The sequence below is a fragment of the Schistocerca nitens genome, chromosome 8 (genome assembly GCF_023898315.1).
Source record: "Schistocerca nitens isolate TAMUIC-IGC-003100 chromosome 8, iqSchNite1.1, whole genome shotgun sequence".
NCBI lineage: Eukaryota > Metazoa > Arthropoda > Insecta > Orthoptera > Acrididae > Schistocerca > Schistocerca nitens.
Window position 1 is genome coordinate 548,736,634 of NC_064621.1, and position 21,355 is coordinate 548,757,988.

At 39.8% G+C, this 21,355-nt stretch overlaps 1 protein-coding gene across 2 annotated transcripts in view; it reads left to right on the forward strand.

Annotated features, from left to right (window-relative positions):
* LOC126198596 (elongator complex protein 1) overlaps window positions 1–21,355 on the forward strand; it is a 149,015-nt gene that overhangs the window by 48,533 nt on the left and 79,127 nt on the right. For both annotated transcript variants that reach the window (XM_049935046.1, XM_049935047.1), the window contains exon 8: window positions 17,602–17,795. In XM_049935046.1, the coding sequence (XP_049791003.1) occupies window positions 17,602–17,795 (194 nt within the window). The remainder of the gene's footprint in view (window positions 1–17,601; window positions 17,796–21,355) is intronic.

The window sequence follows — 21,355 nt, forward strand, 5'->3', positions numbered from 1 at the left end:
ACCCCACCTGCATGTAAACCCATTTAGCAGCTTTCTAAGGCTGACTGGAGGCTTTACTCCTCCCTGGCAACCTTCGATGAATGACCTTTCTCCAGTTGTGATGACCATGTAGAGTACCTTACGAATGCTATCATTACTGCAACTGAATGTTCCGTACCTTGCACTTCTTTACTGCGCCACGTCCCAGTCCCCTGTAGGACTGAGGCATGCTGCGCCATGATTCCCGTGCTGAGACGTGCCCTCCTGGTTGTTAACCATCATCTGTAATGGTGAACTGTATTCGTTAAAAACGGTTGCATGTGCAGTGTCATTGTGTTCTTCAGGACAGCAAAAATGCTAGCCGGATTTCCTTCACTAGTTCTTTGAACAGTTTCAGACCCTCTTTTGTCATGTGGGGGCAACCTCTGTTGACTCTCTGGGACCAAGGTTCATTCCCTGATTTCCAATCAAAGCGTAGCAGATGTCATTGTGGATCCTGTTGCTATCTCCCAACTCCTTGGGTTACTATTTAAATGAGTGGTGGAGGCCCGGGTGATATCCTTCTCTTCTTGGAATTGTGAATGTCACAATGCCTCCTTTACTAGGAGGGAGCTTGATCATGCTTTCACCTCATCCCGGTCTTCTGTCACAGGGCCAGATGATGTTCACATTTAGATGTTGCAGCACCTTTCTCCTGCAGGCAAGCACTTTCTCCTTTGTACTTAAAATCACATTTGGACAGACGACACTTTTCCCAGAAGCTGCTATCGTACCCATACCTAAGCCCTGTAAGGACAATTGCTTTCCTTCTTCTACTGTCGCATTTATCTCGCCAGCTATGTTTGCAAGGTGATGGAACGTATGATTCATGGCCAGCTGGTATAGTTGCTCGAGTCTTGCAATCTACTAACCACTGCACAATGTGTATTTCGTGCATGCTGTTCTGCAGTTGACCATCTCATCACATTGTCTACCCATGTTGTGAACAGTTGTCTGTGGAAACAGCAGACTGGGGCCATGCTTTTGTTTGTAGAAAGCCTATGACACCTGTTGGAGGTCTGACATCCTCTGTACTCTATTCACGTGGGGCTTCCAAGGCTGCCTGCCCAATTTCCTTCCGGAATTTTTAAAAGATCAAGTTTTCAAATTACATGTGGGTTCGGCCTTGTCGGACATCTTTATCCAGGAGAACATGGTGCCTCAGTGCTCTGTCCTGAGCATCATCCTTTGCTATAGCCATTAACCACATTATGGACTGTCTCCCATCAGGCACTTCTGCCACCGCCTGTATGGATGACTTTCCGATCTGTTGTAATTTTCCATGGATTTGTCTCGTTTAGCAGCTTCTTCAGCAATGTATTTTCTCACTAACAAAACCATTTGTGTGAATTTCTGATGGTGCAAAGGGTTTGGTCCACCGTCTTTACATCTTGGGCCTGGTGCTCTTCTGTTCACTGAAACTACAAAATTTGTGGAGCTCACACTTGATAGGAAACATTCTTAATACTCCCACGTGTCTTACCTGGCCGCAAGACTCCATCTGGCATGGGAAGTTAGAAGTACAACGTTCATGATTTACGTTAAATGTTACGTTAAGACTAAGGAGTCTTAACGTAACATTTAACGTAAATCATGAACGTTGTACTTCTAACTTCCCACGCCAGATGGTGGGTATTATGTTTTTTAAAAACCTGTGTTATGCCTCATTTCATGTTATTCATATATTATTCTTTTTCATTGTCTTTTTCTCTTTTAACCTGTCCTGCACTCTGAGAACTTATTATCAATCTGTTTTATGTATGGTATTTTTTTTTTTTAACATTACACCAATGTATTTTAGATGTTTCCTTTCCCCCTTTGTCTGCTATGTGTTTTATGTACATTTTAAATTTGAATTACTTCATGATTCACTAATACACAAGAGTTATTTTGTGTTAATATCTCGCAAAACCAGTAATATTAAGCCTTCACTGTGACACATGTAACATAGAGGGCGTTCCAAGCCCTGTCACACCGAGGTCTGCTGAACAGGTGCATGTAAACAGCGGCCTCAGTTTATGTGATTGCTCTAAGCTTGTTGATACCAGTGCCTACCAATTTTAATTGTATATTACAGGTATGTTCCTACCAACTGTTATGTTCATATGCAGGTGTAGTTGTGATTTTCTGTTTTATACTCTCTGATCGTTATGTGAAATTTTTAACTTCTAGCACTGAGGATGGTCACTAAGTGACCGAAAATAGATTTTGCGGATAATAAAACAAAAAAATATGACCAAGGCTGTGTCTCCTTCCAATTGGATCCCTTGTCTGTTTGAAACTAGACGGTTTCAGTAGCCTAAGACTACAGTCGTGTGTGTGTGTGTGTGTGTGTGTGTGTGTGTGTGTGTGTGTGTGTGTGTGTGTGTGTGTGTGTTGCGTGTGTGTGTGTGTGTGTGTGTGTGTGTGTGTGTGTGCGCGCACACTTGTGCGTATGTGTGTCTGTTGTTGACAAAGGCCATTGGCCAAAAACGTTAAGTGTGAAAATCTTTTTATTTTGCATATCTGTGACTCAGCGTTTCCACTATATGGTGAGTAGCAACTTTCCTTCTCATAATATTGAAACTAGACTATGGATGTTCCATTTATTCTTCTGCTCACCTCTTACAGTGTTTTAACATAATCCACCATCGTGGAACATATTTGGCCATTGGCACCTTATACATAAGTCCGATTGGGAGTCTCTATGCAGAAGCTGCCAAACTGCCACAGTCATACCGGCGTGATGTCTTCCTCAGTGGATACGAGTGCCGTTTGTCTTGTGTGTGTGCCATCCATCCTACGCCCTCTTTTTCGATGACTCCCTTGATCATCAGTATGGGGTGTGGCCTCCTTCTCTGTTATCTCCCAGAGTTCGCTTTCAGCTACTGCTCTGGCAGCTTAACTTCCCACTGCCTACCATGTTCCTGATGGGTGTGTACCTTACACTGACATGACTACATACAACAGCCCATGTTCATCTCAGATTTCATTTGGTTCCCAAGGACACTACTCTGGATTCGATCTATCGCTGTAAATTTCTCAGCCTGTGCATGTATCTTAACAATAGCATCTTCGTGTACATTTATGGCTCTAAGATCGACTGTATTGTCTGGTGTACCTTCACCATTGACAATGAACATTTTTGGTATCGGCTTCCAGAACACTGCTCAGTATTTACAGCAGAGCGGTGCACCTTCTATCAGGCCTCACAGTACATCTGGCAACACAGGCTTTTTACTTGTGTCATGTGCTCCAGTTCTGTGTGCCCTTCAGAACCTCTGAGTGGTGTACACTGTCCATCGCTTAGTGCAACGGGTCCAGGAATGCTTTCACTTGCTCACTCTTGATGGAGCTACTGTGATGTTTACGTGGGTTCCCGGTTACGTCAGTCTGATGGTAAGTGAGGCTGCTGAGGCTGACACCAAGGCTGCAGTCCTCCTATGTCGGGCTGCTACCTCTTCCATTCCCTCAGATGATCTCTGTATTCCCGTCTGTCAGCAGATGGTGTCACTTTGGCATCACCACTGGTTGTCTCTTCACTGGAACAAGCACTGGGGAATTGAACCTCTCCCAATGGCTTGGCCAACCTCCTCTCGGCCCTCTCATCGCAAGATTGTTATAGCTAGGTTGTGCTTTGGGTGCTGTCTTTTTAGCCAACGCCATTTGTTAAGTGGTGCCCCTCCACAACTTTGTGCTCATTGTCACCAATCTTTTATGGTTTGTAGTGTCCTGGCACAGTGCCATTTTTTTAACTGCTTAGTTTTGTGTATGTTTTTCCATCTGAGTTATCAGACATTTTAGCACACGGTCCGTGGACTGTCAACCGTGTTTTACTTTTATCTGTCTCAGCAATATGTTTGGTGAAGGACATTTAATCTTTGGTTAGGTGCCTCCTCTGTCACTGCAGTGTTTTTTGTGGATCTCTTTCCAAGAGGGAGTCGCGTTTTTAGCTCTCTTACCTGCTGTCGATTGGGCTTAACGTATATTCGCTTTTAACTTCTTTTACTTATTGGTGTGCTAAGGTTATGACATGGGTGCTTATGAAATCAGTTATTTTTGCACTCTTAAAAAAGAAACATGACAACAACAACAACAACAACAACAACAACAACAAGCCACCCTCCTAAATATTGACCTTCATATAAAGCAAGCTCGTCCAGACTGTGGCCCTGGGGCACTAGTGCCCGCGATCACCTGAGGCCAGCACCCTGGGCGAATTCGTATGTTGTTGCAGTGGCTGAGTCGTGTCGCTTAGCTGACTGTGCGGTCCGCCTCACAGTGCCGCTGTTTGTGCGCTTTGTATGGAAGACCGACCGCCGCTCCAGTAGTGGTCAAAAGCACTGATACGACACAAAGCCTTTATTCAACAGATATAAAGCTACAGTGGATCAAGATGGATCGTCAACAGCAGCAGGCAAAAAAAGAGGAGGAGCGGCGCATCTGCGCTATTTAATTGTCAACAGCAGCAGGCAAAAAAAGAGGAGGAGCGGCGCATCTGCGCTATTTAAACTCAAGTGGGGAAATTAATTTATTTTGTACTGCTGTCGGAAATCATGCCAAATGTTTACTATGTCATCAGAACCTCATGTATTTAAAAAAAAAGTACTCGATTGAACGGGACTTTAATACCTGTCACAAAGATCAGTTCGAAAATAATGTCGCAAGAGAGAAGTCAGTCAAAGCTTGAAAAACTGAAAGAGAATTTCAAGCAGCATTACAGTGAAGTAAGTGTTTCCTATCATATGACTATTATGTATAAAGATGATAAATCAAAGTATATTTTATAATCTGATACGTCACTTAGCAATGTGCCAGTTGTCAAATATCAGATTTTCAACTACAAGAAACATTTCTTTTTGGTTAATTTTTATATTTGGATTGCATTAAATCGTGTCACACAGACATAAGAAAAAGTTTCAGGTGCATTACTTTTGCCACTTTCTGAAAAGCCTTCACAAATGCACTCTCGGACAGCAAAGTGTCGTTAATAGTCATGTTTGTTTTTGTGTATTTGTGTTTTTATGGATGGGAAAACATATATATTGTAGTTTTATCTATGTTTTCAATTAATTAAAATGCAAATATTCAGGTAGATAAAAATTTATTTTGTGACCACATTCGCTGTCGTTGCTAGCATCTATGACTGCTTTTCAGAGGAACTAGGGGAAAACACACCCAACTCCAGTCTTTTTTTTTTAGTTTTTTATTTGGGTTTCAATGGATGAAGCAACTACAAATGCTCGCTGAGAATTCCGAAAGCAGGGAAACTGTTTGCAGCTAGGAATCTCATCAAGGATTGCCTGGTTGACTCGGCAGCTTGTATTTGTCCAGCAGACCTCACGGAAAAATTTGATAAAATAGCTCTTTCTCCTCGAACTGTTGCTCGCCGAGTTGAAGATGTGGTCTCAGATGTAGAGCAGCAATTAATGGAGAGAGCGGCAAACTTTGTTTCATTTTCTATTGCTCTTGACGAGTCCACGGATGTTGCGCACATATCTCAGCTCGTCATATTCATTCGGGATGTCTATGATAATCTGCGTGTGACCGAAGAATTTCTCGACCTTATACCATTAAAAGACACAACCAAGGGTTTGGGTATTTTTCTTGCTGTGGAAAATGTGTTTGAGTCAATGGGTTTAAAATGGAAACGCCTGACCAGTGTAACAATGGATTGAGACCCTGCGCTATGAGGTATATGCACTGGATTTCTGGGTTATGTCAGGTCAAAAATGGCTGAAGTCAGCTGCTGCTTATTTGTGACACTGCATTCTCTGATAAACCGGGAGGCCTTTGTGGGAAGAGCAACATAAAAAATGTTATGGACACAGATGTTGATCCTAAGTGGGTGGCGAATTTGGCTTTTTTGAGTGACCTAACTGGTCATTTAAATACTTTGAACATTTCACTCCTAGGCGAAAATCACTCTGTTGATTTAGTGCAGATGATTCAACAATTAAAAAATGTATTTTTTGGGAAAAACAGTTCCACAAGGAGAATTGTGGACACTTCCCTGCATTAGACAGCATTAAAGAAGATGTGGATTTTTCAGATTATGTTCAGGTCATTTGTGAATTACAAGAAGAGTTTGAAAACAGATTTTTGGAGATAAGTGAGCTTCATCTGACCTTTTTGTCCGTTGTCCCTTTGGGGCAGAGAATGTCTGCAATATCTGCCTGAAGGACCGCTTTGTCATGTGTAAAACTTTGGATGATTTTACAGCTGTTTTCCATGATAGAAGTATCCTCTTTTGCGCAAGCATGCGGCCAAATCTCTCTATGTTTGGTTCCGTGTATATTTGTGAGCGCTTTTCCTCTCTCTTAAAGCTTGCTAAAACAAAGAACCGTTCACTACTTAATGATAAAAATTTGCCTAATTCTTTGAGGTTAGCAGTCTTAGGGAATATTGTACCAAACTTAGACAAAATCATTTCCTCGAAAAAGAAAAACATGTAAAATGTTAATTGTCTTGTTTAACAGTGTTGACTGTAAGTATTAAAGGTCTTGATAACTGTAATTTTATTTTTATAATAAGTTTTCAAACTTGGTCAATTAAAATTATTATGTACAAAACAGCAAATTAAGGATCTGATGTCTAAACTCTGAAAAGGGGTACAAAAATCTGTAGCACAAAGTACAACAAAAAATATTTACTTGTAACTACTAATAGTAAGAATGAGACTCTACATCTATTTCAAAAATAGAATATTTATGACACTAGTTCATTTAAGAAATTGATACGTCTTTCAGAAGACGTCTACTGTACATATGGCGAGTGTGCACATGCCATACAAATAGAATCAACCTGTGGGTCAGAAAAGTACTAAGTTGTTGTTCGATTTTTGTTTTGGATGTTCTTTTTCAAAGATTTGCATAGTAATTCTGCCACACGAACATTGTTACCTAAACAGTAAATGGTTTGCTTGTTTTACTGATTATCGATCACTTTTACAGAGCTATGCTTCCTCTGATCTTTTGTTTGCGTTGGATCTGACCATGGGACAGTCCAGTGCAGAGCAGTGCTGTGCAGTCTCACTCGCTCCACAGCTATCTCTCTCGCTCCTATGCCGACACTAGTGACACACGGTCACGCACAGGGCCCTGAACTACACTGCCTTGCACCTTCGGAGCACGGCCACGTCCACCAGGCACAATTCTTGGATGAGCCTGATCTAAAGGATGTTTGCATCAGTATCTGTGCCCATATAAAATGTACCAATCATCAGTAATACCTGTGCTTAGACAGCAGCCACCCATTCCGTATCAAGAAGTCCCTTCCATAAAGCCTAGCCACATGTGGTGATTGCATCTGCTGTGGTGGTCTGTCCCACTCCAAATGTAATACCAAGGGTCTTACAGAAACCTTCACAGACTGGAATAACCCACCCCATCCAACCTTGTACATAAACAGATCTCCCAAGCATTGTTTCTCCAGTCACCTACCACCTCCCACATATAAACTGTCTGGCCACAAAGGAGCATTCCCCTCATGACTCAGTACCACCCAGGACTGGAGCAACTGAATCACATTCTCTGTCACAGTTTCGACTACTCCTTGTCATGCCTTGAACTGAGCAATATCGTACCCACTATTGTTCCCACCCATACCACAGTGGTATTCCCCCCCCCCCCCCCCCCCCATAACTTAAGCAATATCCTTGTCATCCGTACTCCTCCTCTTCCCTGCGTCATGGCTGATATCCCTGCAGTAGACCTAGATAGAATTTGATGTGAGTGTCAGTGAGGCAGGAATCAGTGCCTGTCTGATTTTCCGAAAGATGGTTAAGGTCTTATTGCTTAGGGGGCTTCCTCGTTCCTGCAGTAGGGGGACGATGGATTGCTTTTTCCTAAAAAAACCTGAGTAAGTGGTCAAGTAGTTCCACGGTGAAAGCTGAATTGTGTGCTCAGAGTCTGTACGTCATTCTTTCGGCATGCCCTGTCACTACTTAATAACATTTCTACTGACAGAATGTTCACATAAATTAAATATCTAAGCTGACATATATTCCTGCAAAAAGTAAATGGAAGGTTGTGCAGATTTCACTATTATGTGCTAAAGTTACTTTTTATTTTTACATTAATGAAATATACCAATTAGCTGTGGCCATAAAATATATAACTGGCCCAAAGCAATTTTTCTTTGTCAGTTGTGAAATAAGAACTTAAGTTCCTATTAACCCTGCTTTAGAAATGAAGGTAAACAGTTTATATGTAATCCTATGCTCTACCACAGATGATTGGAGTGAGGTAAATGACAGCTTCTTCCTAAATAAAAATAGAATATATTTCTTTTTTATACCATCTATACTATAGTTTGCAAGATTACATCTTCAGTTTGCATTATTGTTGATATTTACATTGTAGCATGCTTTAAATTTTTAAATACTGGTTTCATTTGTCAGTCTCAATAAATACTTTACTAAACCAGTGATATCAGCTCTAACTCTTAATTATGTATCCCATTTTGCATCAGGCAGATTGGTTATTATTTTTGATACTGAATGTTATTGTGGTCTTCAGTTCGAAGACTGATTTGCATGCAAGTCTCTTTATCTCCCAATAACTACTGCAACCTACATCCTTCTGAATCTGCTTGCTATATTCATCTCTTTGTGACCCCTCGATGTCTCAGAATATGTCCTACCAACTTATCCATTCATCTAGTCAGGTTGTGGCAGAAATTCCTTGCTCCCCAACTCTATTCAGTACTTTCTCAGTAGTGACTTGATCTACCCATCTAGTCTTCAGCATTCTTCCATAGTGCCACATTTCAAAAGCTTCTATTCTCTATGTCTACACTGTTTATGGTCCATGTTTCACTTCCATACGTGGCTACACTCTATACAAATGCTATCGGAAAAAGACTTCCTGACACTTAAATCTATACTCATTCTTAACAAATTTCTCTTCTTCCGAAACACTTTTTTTGCCATTGTCAGTCTACATTTTATGTCCTCTCTACTTCGACCATCATCAGTTATTTTGCTGCCCAAAAAGCAATACTCATCTACTGCTTTAAGCATCTTGTTTCCTAATCTAATCTGCTCAGTGTCACCTGTTTTAAACACGACTAAATTTTTGTTATCCTTGTTTTGCTTTTGTTGATGTTCATCTTTTACACTCCTTTCAAGACACTGTCGACTCTGTTCAAATACTCTTTCAAGTCCTTTGCTGTCTCCGACAGAATTAAAATGTCATCGGCAAATCTCAAATCCCTTCTCAACCGTTGCTTCCCTTTCATTCCCCTTGGCATTGTAACTGCCATCTGGTTTCTGTACATGTTGTAAATAGTCTTTCATTCCATGTATTTTACCCGTGCTGCCTTTAGAATTTGAAGGAGAGTATTCCAGGCAACATTTTCAAAAGCTTTCTCTAAGTCTAGAAATGCTATAAACATAGGTTTGCCTTTCTTTAACTTATCTTGTAAGCTAAGTCACAGGGTCAGTATCGCCTCGCGTATTCCTCCATTTCTCCGGAATCCAAACTGATTTTCCGCGATGTTGGCTTCTACCAGTTTCTTTCATTCATTTGTAAAGAATTAATGTTAGTATTTTGCAGCCATGAGTTATTAAACTGATAGTTTGTTAATAATCACAAGTGTCAGCACCTGCTTTGTTTGGAGTTGGAATTATTATATTCTTTTTGAAATCTGGATTTATCACCTGTTCATACATCTTGCACATGATATGGAAGAGTTTTGTCATGTCTGGCTCTCCCAAGGCAATCAGTAGTTCTAATGGGATGTTGTCTACTCCTCGGTCCTTGTTTTGACTTATTTCTTTCAGTGCTCTTTCAGATTCTTCTCGCAGTATCATATCTTCCATCTCATCTTCACCTATGTTCTCTTCCATTTCTATAATACTACCCTTGTATGGACTCTGTATGTGACCGAGTGAGGTGGCGCAGTGGTTATCCCACTGGACTCGCATTCGGGAGGATGACTTTTCAAACCTGTGTCCAGCCATCCTGATTAAGGTTTTCCATGATTTCCCGAAATTACTTCAAGTAAATGCCGGAATGGTTCCTTTGAAAGGGCATGGCCGACTTCCTTCCCCATCCTTCCCAAATCCGATGGGACTGATGACCTTGCTGTTTGGTCCCTTCCTCTGAATCAACCAATGAACAAACCCTCTATGTACTCCTTCCACCGTTCAGCTTTCCCTTCTTTGCTTTGAACTGGTTTTCCATTTGAGCTCTTGATATTCATACAGGTAGTTCTATTTTCCCCAACTTACTTGAGAGAACTCACCATTTGTCTCTGTCTTTGGCCATTTGCCTCAATTCTGCCCAGGTCTTGCCATCTCTTTTTGATTCCCCTTCCACTGCCCTCTTCCATGTGCTCCTAGGTCTTCCTCTCTTCCTTGTTCCCTGGGGATTCCATTCCAATGCTTTTTTCTTGATCGTTCTATCTGGTTTTCTCAATGTCTGCCCCAACCACCCCACTTTCTCTCTCATATCTGGTCTTCTATAGATATCTGGTTTGTTATTCGCCAGAGCTCCTCATTACATTTTTTTTTTCTTTTTTTTTTCTTTTTTTTTTTTTTTTTTTTTTTTTTTTTTTTTTTTTGCCTTCGGATATTCATGATGCGTTGGAGACATCTATTTATGAAGCTTTGTAACTGGGATGTTATCTTTTTATCCATTTTCCAGCTTTCACTGGCCTACAGGACAGCCTTCACATTTGTATTAAAAATACGGATTTTTATTTTGTACTTGCTTGATACTTCTATTTTTCCAATTGTATGAAGGGAGCATTTGCCTTTTTAATGTGGTTTTTCACGTCATCTCCAGCTCCACCATCTTCTGTCACTATACTACCCAGATACAGGAATGAGTTGACAGTCTCCACCCGCTGCTCCCTTATTAACAATGGCACCTACATGTTCCCTGAATTTACTCTCATTTCCTTTTTTTGCCTATATTTATCTTGAGGCCAGCAGTCTCTGCTTCTTCTTTCAGCAAGTTTAATTTAGCTTGCATATCAGTCAGCCTTTGAGCTAATAAAATGACAATGTCTGCAAAATCCAAATCGTGCAGACATTCATGGTTCTCCCACCTGCTGTGACTCTTCTCATAACTGAGTCGAGAACATGTAGAAAAAGTGTTGGTGAAAAAATGCAACACTGTTGGACTCCAGTTGTTACTTTTATGGGCTCTGTCATATTTCCCTTGTGGAGTACGCAACATTTGTAGCCATCATATAGATCTTTTATGATGTTTAAGATCTTCTGTGATATACCGTACTTCCACAACACCTGCCAGAGCACTTTGTTTCACGGAATCGAAGGCCTTTTGAAAATAATGAATGCCAGGTATATGGTTGCTTGGAATTCTTAGCTTTGCTCTAAAATGATCCTAAGAGTGTTAATAAGATCAACACAACTGCATTGTGCCCTAAAACCGGCCTGTTCTTTTCGCAGTCAATTTTCAAATAATTCTGGTGAGGACCGTACTGGGCACTGACAACAATGTATTACCACACCACTTGTTACTGTCTGACAAATTTCCCTTTTTTGGGAGCTTTACCACCAAATCATTTTTCCACTCCATTGGAGATTTCTCTTCAAACCAAATATGCTTCAGCATGGAGCATTTTAACAGTACTTTCAGTATCTGCTTTTAAGAGCTCCAGTGCTATGTTGTCTAGACATGGAGCTTTTGCATTCTTTAGGGATTTCAAAGCAATCCTAATTTCGTCCATTTTGGGGCACTGCAGATTTATTATATCTTGATTTTCTTTGACTTCTTCTGGAACATCTCTTACCTGTTCCTCTTGGTTGTCTTCACAATTTAACAATTCCTTGAAGTGCTCCTCCCATCTCTGTAGCTGTCCTGTGATTGAGCTTCATTCTATTTGCCATTATCTTCAGTCTGAATTCTGCCAAAACAAGATGGTGGTCACTTCCGACGTCTGATCCTCTTCTGTTTCTGATATCCAACAGAGTGTCGAAACTTGTGGCTTATGACTATGTGGTCTATTTGATTTTCAGTAATGTGGTCTGGAGAAACCCACGTTACCTTATGGCAGTTACAATGTGGAAACAATGTACCTCCAGTGACTAGGTCATGTTCAGCGCACATATCTATCAACAGTTCACCATTTACATTTCTGATCCCCATGCCATGCTCACCCACATGTTCAAGTCCTTTATTTTCTGAACCAACTTTTGCTTTCAAGTCACCCATTAAAATTTTTGTGTCCCAAGAATTTGCTTGTCTAAGGAGTCCGTTAAACTCCGTATAAAATGCATGTTTTAATTCTCCTTTAGCTATTTCAGTAGGTGCATAGCATTGAATTACAGTGATATATCACATATTTGTTTTAAAGCGTGCAGTTATTATTCGTTCTGAGACTGGTTTCCACTCCAGTAGGCTCTTCTTGCTGCTTTTAGATAGTAAGAGCCCTACATCATTCCTATGCATCGTGCCCTCACCTGTCTGACCCACATACAGCAGCACTCCACCGTTTTGTGTTTGGAATTCCCCAGATTCTGGCCACCTTATTTTATTTCGCTTAGTCCCAATATATCTAGTCAGTAGTTCTCCATCTCTTTTTCAACCTGTCTTAGCCTTCCTGCCTCTTTCAATGTCCTTACATTCCAAAACCAATACGGATTTTCCTTTTGAGTCCAAAGGTCATATCCTTAAGATCCATCTGGCTGTTTCTCCTTTTAGTTTCTGTGTTGTGTGTTTTTTTGTGGTGCAGGTTATCGGCCCACAGCCTCAAAGTATCCTAGTGGGGCTGCCAGCTCATGGCCTGGACACCTGCCAAGGTTTTATTTCAGGGCCTTGCCACTTAGATAGCTAGTCTTCACCATGACTACAGAATGCTATCCATCTCTTTGCATTAAGGTCTATGTGCATCACTATTGTCCTGGTTTCTGAGGGTCTTCCACTGTCCACATTAGGGGACTGTGCCTGCTGCCACACAATCACAGAGAGGAAAAGGAAAGGGAGAGGATGGGATGAGATGGGACAGGACAGGACAGGACAGGACATGACATGACATGACATTGTGAGACACACATCGTCTGGATCCTCTCGCTGCCGTCTTAATTCAATATATTATTATTATTATTATTATTATTATTATTATTATGTTGATTGTTGCTGACTTACGTGGTGGGCCTTAATCAAAATGGTATTTCATTCAATTTTGATTTACAATTAAATGCTTTTGTTAAGTTCTCCTTTCTTAACAATTTAATCTTCAGTATAATTTTTTTAAATTTTTTTTTTACGTTAATGAACATTAAGACGCACTGAATCTTAAAGCATGAACATATAAGTTGAACAAACTTTCATATTAAAACTTACAAACTTTTCATATTAATTTCCTCGGCTAGTCAGTTCACTTTAAAGGTATAAATCTTTAGTTATTAATTACAATTGCGGCCCACACATGCGCGAGAGTATTTCTTCTTACCTCCGTTAACCATTGCATTGTAGTCGGAGTCCTGGCTTTGGCTCTCGGCTGTTGTACTGAAAATAAGAATCTTAAAGCTACGTATTTTCTGCAGCGTCAGATGGCTGTGGAGAAAAATTTATATTATGTTAATAGTGGGCGAGTTTTTCGCATCCGCTAAATTTTATAAGTTAATATCGCCAGGTAATGGCGTCATTGGCTGCATCGGCCGCTGCGATTGTTGAACTGTAAATTACTCGAATGCAGGTTAATTCAAAGGAAGGCGGACATGAAATCGGGATCACCTCTTACAAATTAAAAGTGAACAATGATATTAAATCAATATATTATCTGCTAAATTAGTACAAATATGCTTACATTTGCCAGCACTCGCAAGATGTCCATCTACACGCAACCAAGACAAGAGAAGAAGTGAAGACGACTAAAAAATTAACAAAAGAGCGTATCTTGTCGTCTCTTTAGATGATTTTGTTATATTTCTTTGCCCTCGAAACTTACACAGAGAAATTATTATAATACGGATACGTGAAAAAATGTATATTATTCAATTTTTAAATGTCTCCTATTTATAAATACTGATTTTTCAAGTCTTTTCTTATTATTTCACTGGGGACGCTATAATCCTCTTTTGAGACCTGTCCGGCTTGGGAGACCCTGCCAGTAGTTAGACTACTGACAGTGTAGCCCTCCACTTCATTGGATCACACAAACCCCGTCGCCCACACGGATAGTGTTTCATTAAAGCAGTGTCTCCCGAGGGGGTCTTTTCCTCAAAGGCCTCTTTAATTTTCCTGTAAGCTGTATCTATCTTTCCCCTAGTGATATACACTTCTAAATTCTTACATTTGTCCTCTAGCCATTCCTGCTTAGTGGTTTTGCACTTCCTGTCAATCTCATTTTCTAGACATTTGTATTGCATTTTGAGTTCTTCGTGTAGTGCATTTTTATATTTTCTCCTTTCCTCAATTAAATTCAATATCTCTTGAGTTACCCAAGGATTTCTACTAGGCTTCATCTTTTTATCTATTTGATCCTCTGCTGCCTTCATTTTTTCATCTCTGAAAGCTATCCATTTTTCTCATACTGTATTCCTTTCCGCTGTTCTTGTCAGTTGCTCCCTAATGCTCTCTCTGAAATTCTCAGCAACCTCTGGTTCTTTCAGTTTATCCAGGTCCCACCTCCTTAGTTTCCTACCTTTTTCCAATTTTTTTCAGTTTTGATCTGCGGTTCATAACCAGTAAATTATGGTCAGAGTCCATGTCTGCCCCTGGGAATGACTTACAGTTTAAAATCTGGTTCCAAAATCTGTGTCTTACCATTATATAATCAGTCTGAAACCTTCCGGTGTCGCCAGGCCCCCTCCAGGTATATGACCTTCTTTCATGATTCTTAAGCCATGTGTTAGTGATGATTAAATTGTGCTCTGTGCAAAATTCTTCCCCTTTCATCCCTTTCCACAGTTCATGTTCACCTACTTACTTCTTTTCCTTCTCTTCCTTTTCCTACCATTAAATTCCAGTTCTCCAACACTATTAAATTTTTGCCTCCTTTAACTACCTGGATAATTTGTTTTACCTCATCGTACATTTTTCAGTCTCTTCATCTGTGGAGCTAGTTGAATATAAACATGTACTACTGCGATGGGTGTGAGCTTTGTCTTTATGATAATGTGTTCACTATGCTGCTCATAGTAGCTTAGCAGCATTATATTGATTATGTTTCAGAAAAATTACTGATCTGACTGCAATATAATGTTTTCAGCAAATTACTTACTTTGTCAGTATCCAAACTTTTAACGATACATTTAGAATTAACTGTTGACTCTTTTATATAAGTAAATGTCACTGGTTAAAAACTTTTATGAGAAATAATAGTTTTCTTTTATGAGAGTTTCTGAGTGGTAAGAATGTAGCCCATGGTCGTGAGGTTAACACTGCTGCTTCTAGATCATGGGGTCCCAGGTTCGATTCCCAGCTAGGTTGGAGATTTTCTTTGCTCAGGGGCTGGATGTTTGTGTTTTCCTATATGTTTCATCTCATCTTCACCTCCATTCAGTCATATCTTTTCTAAGAGATAATCTACAAAAATAAGTTCACTGACACATGATTTTTTTTAAACTAACACTCCAACAGTTATTACAGCCCTTTTTTGTACACTTACTTTACTTGAGTTCCACAGTATTTTTTCCCCATATAAACTATTAACTTGGCCTTTCATGTCTAGAAGAAAAATGAAAAAACTGAGTGCCACCATCTCTTTTCATTCAATCAAAAATAAAACACTTAAGCCACTTCAGACATTGGCTTGCAGCTAAACTCTGTATGCTGGAATACCTTGTTACATGCAGGTGTGGAATCTCAAACCAGTTTTCTTTAAATTGAAAATAATGCTGTGCAGTGCTTCCTACAGTTCAGTGATCTGAAATACCACTTTGTCTATTTCCATGGTTTTTCTCTGTACTGAATTATGAAGTAACTGAGCCAGAATAGTCTCAACCTATCCACTACCATTATGATACTATCCCTCCATAAAAATCTAAATTCTGAACCTTCTTGCTACCAGAATAGTTCCCTCAGCTAACAAACTGTATCCATTCGCACTAAACATGGCACCACTCTTGGATGAGTGTCAGTTGGTTAGTGACAATTTGCAGTTACTGTTGACTGCAATTCCATCTTTTTCTGTGCCTAAATTTATTATGAGATATAATACTTATAATGATACACTAACTACCATTAAGTTCCCAACACTATGCTTAAATGTAACCTGAACATAATTGTATTCTCTAGTGAAATCTACTGAAATCACATACTGAGCTAGACCATGTTACCACCTTGACCTAACTTGAATTGTAAATCTACTTTTGTAAACAAATCCACTACTGAGTATTCCCACTCCATGAAATTGAACAGCTACCAGGACACTGTTTGACTAGAATTACAGATGAGAAAACAGTGTTGTTTCTTCCTTGTTAAATGTAATTTATGGTCACAATAAGTTTTGGTAAAGCTCGTTTAGTCAGCCAGCTTCCTGATTCATTTTTACTTTTCTCCAAGACCAGTGATGCATTTTCCTCAAAGTGTACTCTCGTACTCTCATGTATTACTAAGTTAGTGAGGCATAGTTAAACTAGATAAATTGTATTTGTCTCCGTGGAAACTTGGCAGCTGCTCATTTTGGTGGCTCACTTGTTTGTGTGTCTGTGAACTGTTATCCGGTTTTCTGTTAATGGATTTTCATGGAAGTAGCAAGGAACCAGTTTGAGATGGTGCATTGACTATTAACAATGTATGCACAGAGTCCAGTGTTAGGGACTTGGAATCTTTTGTGAGTGATTTGATTACTACAGGGCTTCTACTATCGGTGGTGGAGTAGTGATCATCTTAAACTTGTCTTGCAGATCAAGATGAGCCTGGTGACCCTTATTGAGATTCTGATCTCACAGGTTCTCTCAGCATGATTGTGTATTAGTGTGCTCCCAGATGTTATGTCGAGTTGTTGTTTCCACTTTGTGCACATTATTTCAATGGGCAACCCTGCCATCTTCTTCAGCTGCTGTGAATTTTGCTGTTATGTGTACTTGCTGTCTGGACTCCAACCAGATTGTGAAATATTGTTGCTCTCACACCGCTATTTACTGCCAAGTTTCATTCCCATTGTCCACTACACTTTTTATACTCTTTTGTTTTTCAGAGTTTCCACTGATATTCGGTGAAATGCAAATTCTTTGCGTTTTACAACTCTGGTGCATGTGATGGATGGCAAGATTTTAAGTTCTGGGTGCCAAGTACTGTTTAAATTGAAATGGCTGTTCCTTGCTATTTGGTTTTCTGATCTCTTTATTTTGATATAGTCCTTAATTATGCTGTCCCAGAAATTTCATGGACTATCAGTGCAAGCTCTGAAAAACAAAAGAGCTCCAAAGGCCATAGTGGCTATAGGTAATTGTATGAGACCAGCAATAGTTCACAGTTTGGTTGGAGTCCAGTGAGGAGTACACATAATAGCTAACTGCGAGCATATGAAGAAATATGGCTGGGTCGGTCATAGAAATATTGTACATAAAATGGAAACAACAACTCGTCAAAATACCCAGAAGCTCACTATTAACTTATTTATTTATGTTTCTTGCTCTATGTGCAGTTTCTGTTATTTATCAGTTTTCCTTTTCTTGTGTAGTGAGAGCCAGGAAGCAGATTTTTGGCGAAACATGGTTGCAGATTTGGTATCAAATCGGCGTTACAACGATGCTGCCTGTGTTCTAAAAGATTTCTTGAATGATGCTGAGGAAACTGTTGCTGTTCTGACACAAGGTCACTGTTGGTGTGAGGCTGTACGGATATCGTACCAGAGCAAAAGGCCCGACCTATTAGGTATGGGTCATGAATATTTATGAATCTTCTGTGGTCATGTTTTATATCTTACTCATTAGACATTAATAGGTTGGATTTGATGTTCACAGTATTGTTTACCGCGTGGTGTTCAACAATTTAGTGTTTGTATTTGTAATTTGTATGTATATTAAGTGATGCTCAGTGATAGTGGATTTAATAACACAAATAAAACTAGCTTAGTTGCTGATGATAGAGCTGAATGTTGTTACTGAAATAGCTGGCAATTTATCATTTTAAATATTGAGAAGTTGAGCTGTGTATGTGAACAATAAAAGGCGGGAAAGGAAGGGATTATAAAACTTCCTGGCAGATTAAAACTGTGTGCCGGACCGAGACTCAAACTCGGGACCTTTGCCTTTCGCAGGCAAGTGCTCTACCAACTGAGCTACCCAAGCATGACTCACGCCCCGTCCTCACAGCTTTAATTCTGCCAGTACCTCGTCTCCTACCTTCCAAACTTCACAGAAGCTCTCCTGTGAACCTTGCAGAACTAGCACTCCTGGAAGAAAGGATATTGCGGAGACATGGCTTAGCCACAGCCTGGGGGATGTTTCTAGAATGAAATTTTCACTGTACAGCGGAGTGTGCGCTGATATGAAACTTCCTGGCAGATTAAAACTGTGTGCTGGACCGAGACTCGAACTCGGGACCTTTGCCTTTCGCGGGCAAGTTCGCAGGAGAGCTTCTGTGAAGTCTGGAAGGTAGGAGACGTGGTACTGGTGGAATTAAAGCTGTGAGGATGGGGCGTGAGTCCTGCTTGGGTACCTCAGTCGGTAGTGCACTTGCCCGCGAAAGGCAAAGGTCCCGAGTTCGAGTCTCGGTCCAGCACACAGTTTTAATCTGCCAGGAAGTTTCATATCAGCGCACACTCCACTGCAGAGTGAAAATTTCATTCTGGAAGGGATTATAGTTTCACAGAGAGGTACATACACACACACACACACACACACACACACACACACACACACACACACACACACACAGGAAGATCCAAAAATTTGGTTATAGTTATTTCTTTGTACTAAATAGAATTCCTTTCGACATAGCTATATTTCAACTCATTCTGAGTAATAGTAATGCATTATATGGAATTGTAATGTATAATTCATTATTATTATAGTAATGTAGCCATTAATTTTGGAATTCCAACCAAATTTAGGTAGACTAACAAGAAAAGGTAGATCAAGTAAGTAATTTATTGCACTTAGTGAACTATAATCCAGCATGAGCTAAAGAACATTCATTGATTTTTTTTTTTTTTTTTTTTTTGACAACATTGAAGATGAGTGCAATCAATTACAAGACTCTAATGAAATTAATATTTATAACCAACAGTAGGCCTTCGGTGAGAGAACTCCCAAAGAAAGATTTTCTCTTATTTTGTAATTAGTAATACATTACTGCTCTTTAATGCTGTCTCCACCAATGGTGCATCATGTTGTTAGGTAAGTCAGTGTTAATTGTTTTGCAATATGGTACTTACAAAACTGTGATAGAAAAATCAGAGAACACTGACTGTGGTTTCAAGGTAACAATTGTGTTCGAAAAATAGTACAAATGTGTTTGATCCATATTTTGGAGTAGCAAGGTATGTTATTGTGGTGGTGGTCTTTGTTCATGTATTAGTCCCAAAGTGATGGAGACAAGTACAAAGGCTTCTAAAGTTTTTCCTGTCTCTAATACGTTCAGTTGGAAAAAAATGGTAATGATGATAATTTTTTCTAACAATATGTTGCACAACTAGTTGAGAAAAAGGAGAAAAAAAATAGCTCACAATCAGGTAAACACCTGAAGGCATCATTTTATTTGTTCTTTCAAGTGCTATGTTAATATAAGACTGCTTCATTAATATTTAGTTTCTTGTTGTGTTGTTGGATGATTCTGTTTGACGTCTTCATTTGCTGTTTGCATTGATAAAGTAATTAGAACTATTATTGATGACTTATGTTTAGACTGAGTGGAAAAGATGTGCATATGATCTTTGCAGAATTACAGATGAATTGATGACAGTTGCTTATTTGCCGTGTATGAAAATTCAAAAATTTCAGGAAGCTGTGACAAGGTTTGTTGACTTCACACTTCATCTAAATGCAGCACTGTGGTAACTGATTATTTGATTCAATGAAATATAGCAAGAATAAACATGAAACAGTACTTCATAGAGCAACACGTAAGATACAGTAAAGTACAGGTTGTACGTAGCACTGAAGATGTTGGTTGGACAACAGTAATACAGTTTACAGAATAGGCTGAGCACTCATTTGCGATCACTGAAATAATACTGTTTCTTTGGTGGTTCACCAGAGCATGCCAAGGGGAAGCTCAGTGTGGCCTCTATAAGTGGGCCTGCAAACAGTGTGGATGCACGATCTCTGAAATCACATGCATTTTGAGTGAAGGTACGTCTCTCCACACTTCTACGAGATGGAAGAACCACATACACAAAATCAGTAGGCACAGAAAAAAGTGTAGTACAGAAAAAAATGCGGGGTACAGAAAAAATGTGTGGTAGGGAAGAAAAACACTGGTAATGTGGGGGGGGGGGGGGGGGGGAGAGAAAGAAAAGAAACTGGTCCCAGAAGGCACCATGATTATGAGTCATGGAAAACGCCAGTGATGGCCCTGACATCCATTTCATCGCTCGGTGATGGTGGCTGCTCACCATGAGGTAGACAGTCACTGGCAAGCAGTGGCGGAAATGACGAGAGGGGCGGGTGGGTGCACCATCCCCCCTCTTGTAAGAGGCCATAGGGCAGGACCGGAGACGGTGTCTCCATAGCAATGTCCTTGTTGAAGTCAGCAGTCGGTGTGGGAGGAGTCAGCTGGGCCGTCGGAGACAACGGCCTTGCAGGACCCAGCAACGGAGGCAGTGGTGTTTAGTGGTGGCTTTTTATTATTATTTAGTATTATTGGGTTTTGAAATTAGTATTTAATTTTATATTATTCTGGCTTTTAAAATGTTTGAACTAAAATGTAAGTCTGGACCAAATTAAAATTACCTTTTGCTAAATGAGTGTCAAATTAAAGCAAGAAAATTATGTACTTGAAAAATTATGTAAAAATATTTTTAAATATTGAAATTTGAATGCAGTTTGCCAGATATTACCACCATATTTTTCAGCTAGGCACCTCTCCTGGGATTGTCTGTTGGCAAGTATAATTTTGGGACGTGATTTACGCTTAAAAGTTATCGGACATCGTTTTGTGAGAGGTGAAATTTTAGATGAAGGTTCTATTCTGAAAGCAGACCAAACGTATTACACTTATTGGTGCCGTTAATAAGCGATCATTCAGTAACGGACATCCCCACACAAAGTAAGCCACATTTTATTGTCAAATTCATGAAAAAAAGCTGTGGAGAACAGGTATGATTAGTCGTAATAACAAACACAATGAAATTAAATAGTTATTATTATGAAAAATGAGCACAAATAACAAAATCTCTACATAACATAGACCAAGCAATATTTTTTATGACTGTACCAGACAATGGCTGAAAAGGAAGAGAGAGAACAAAAAAGTTGGGTCCTTGTCCAATT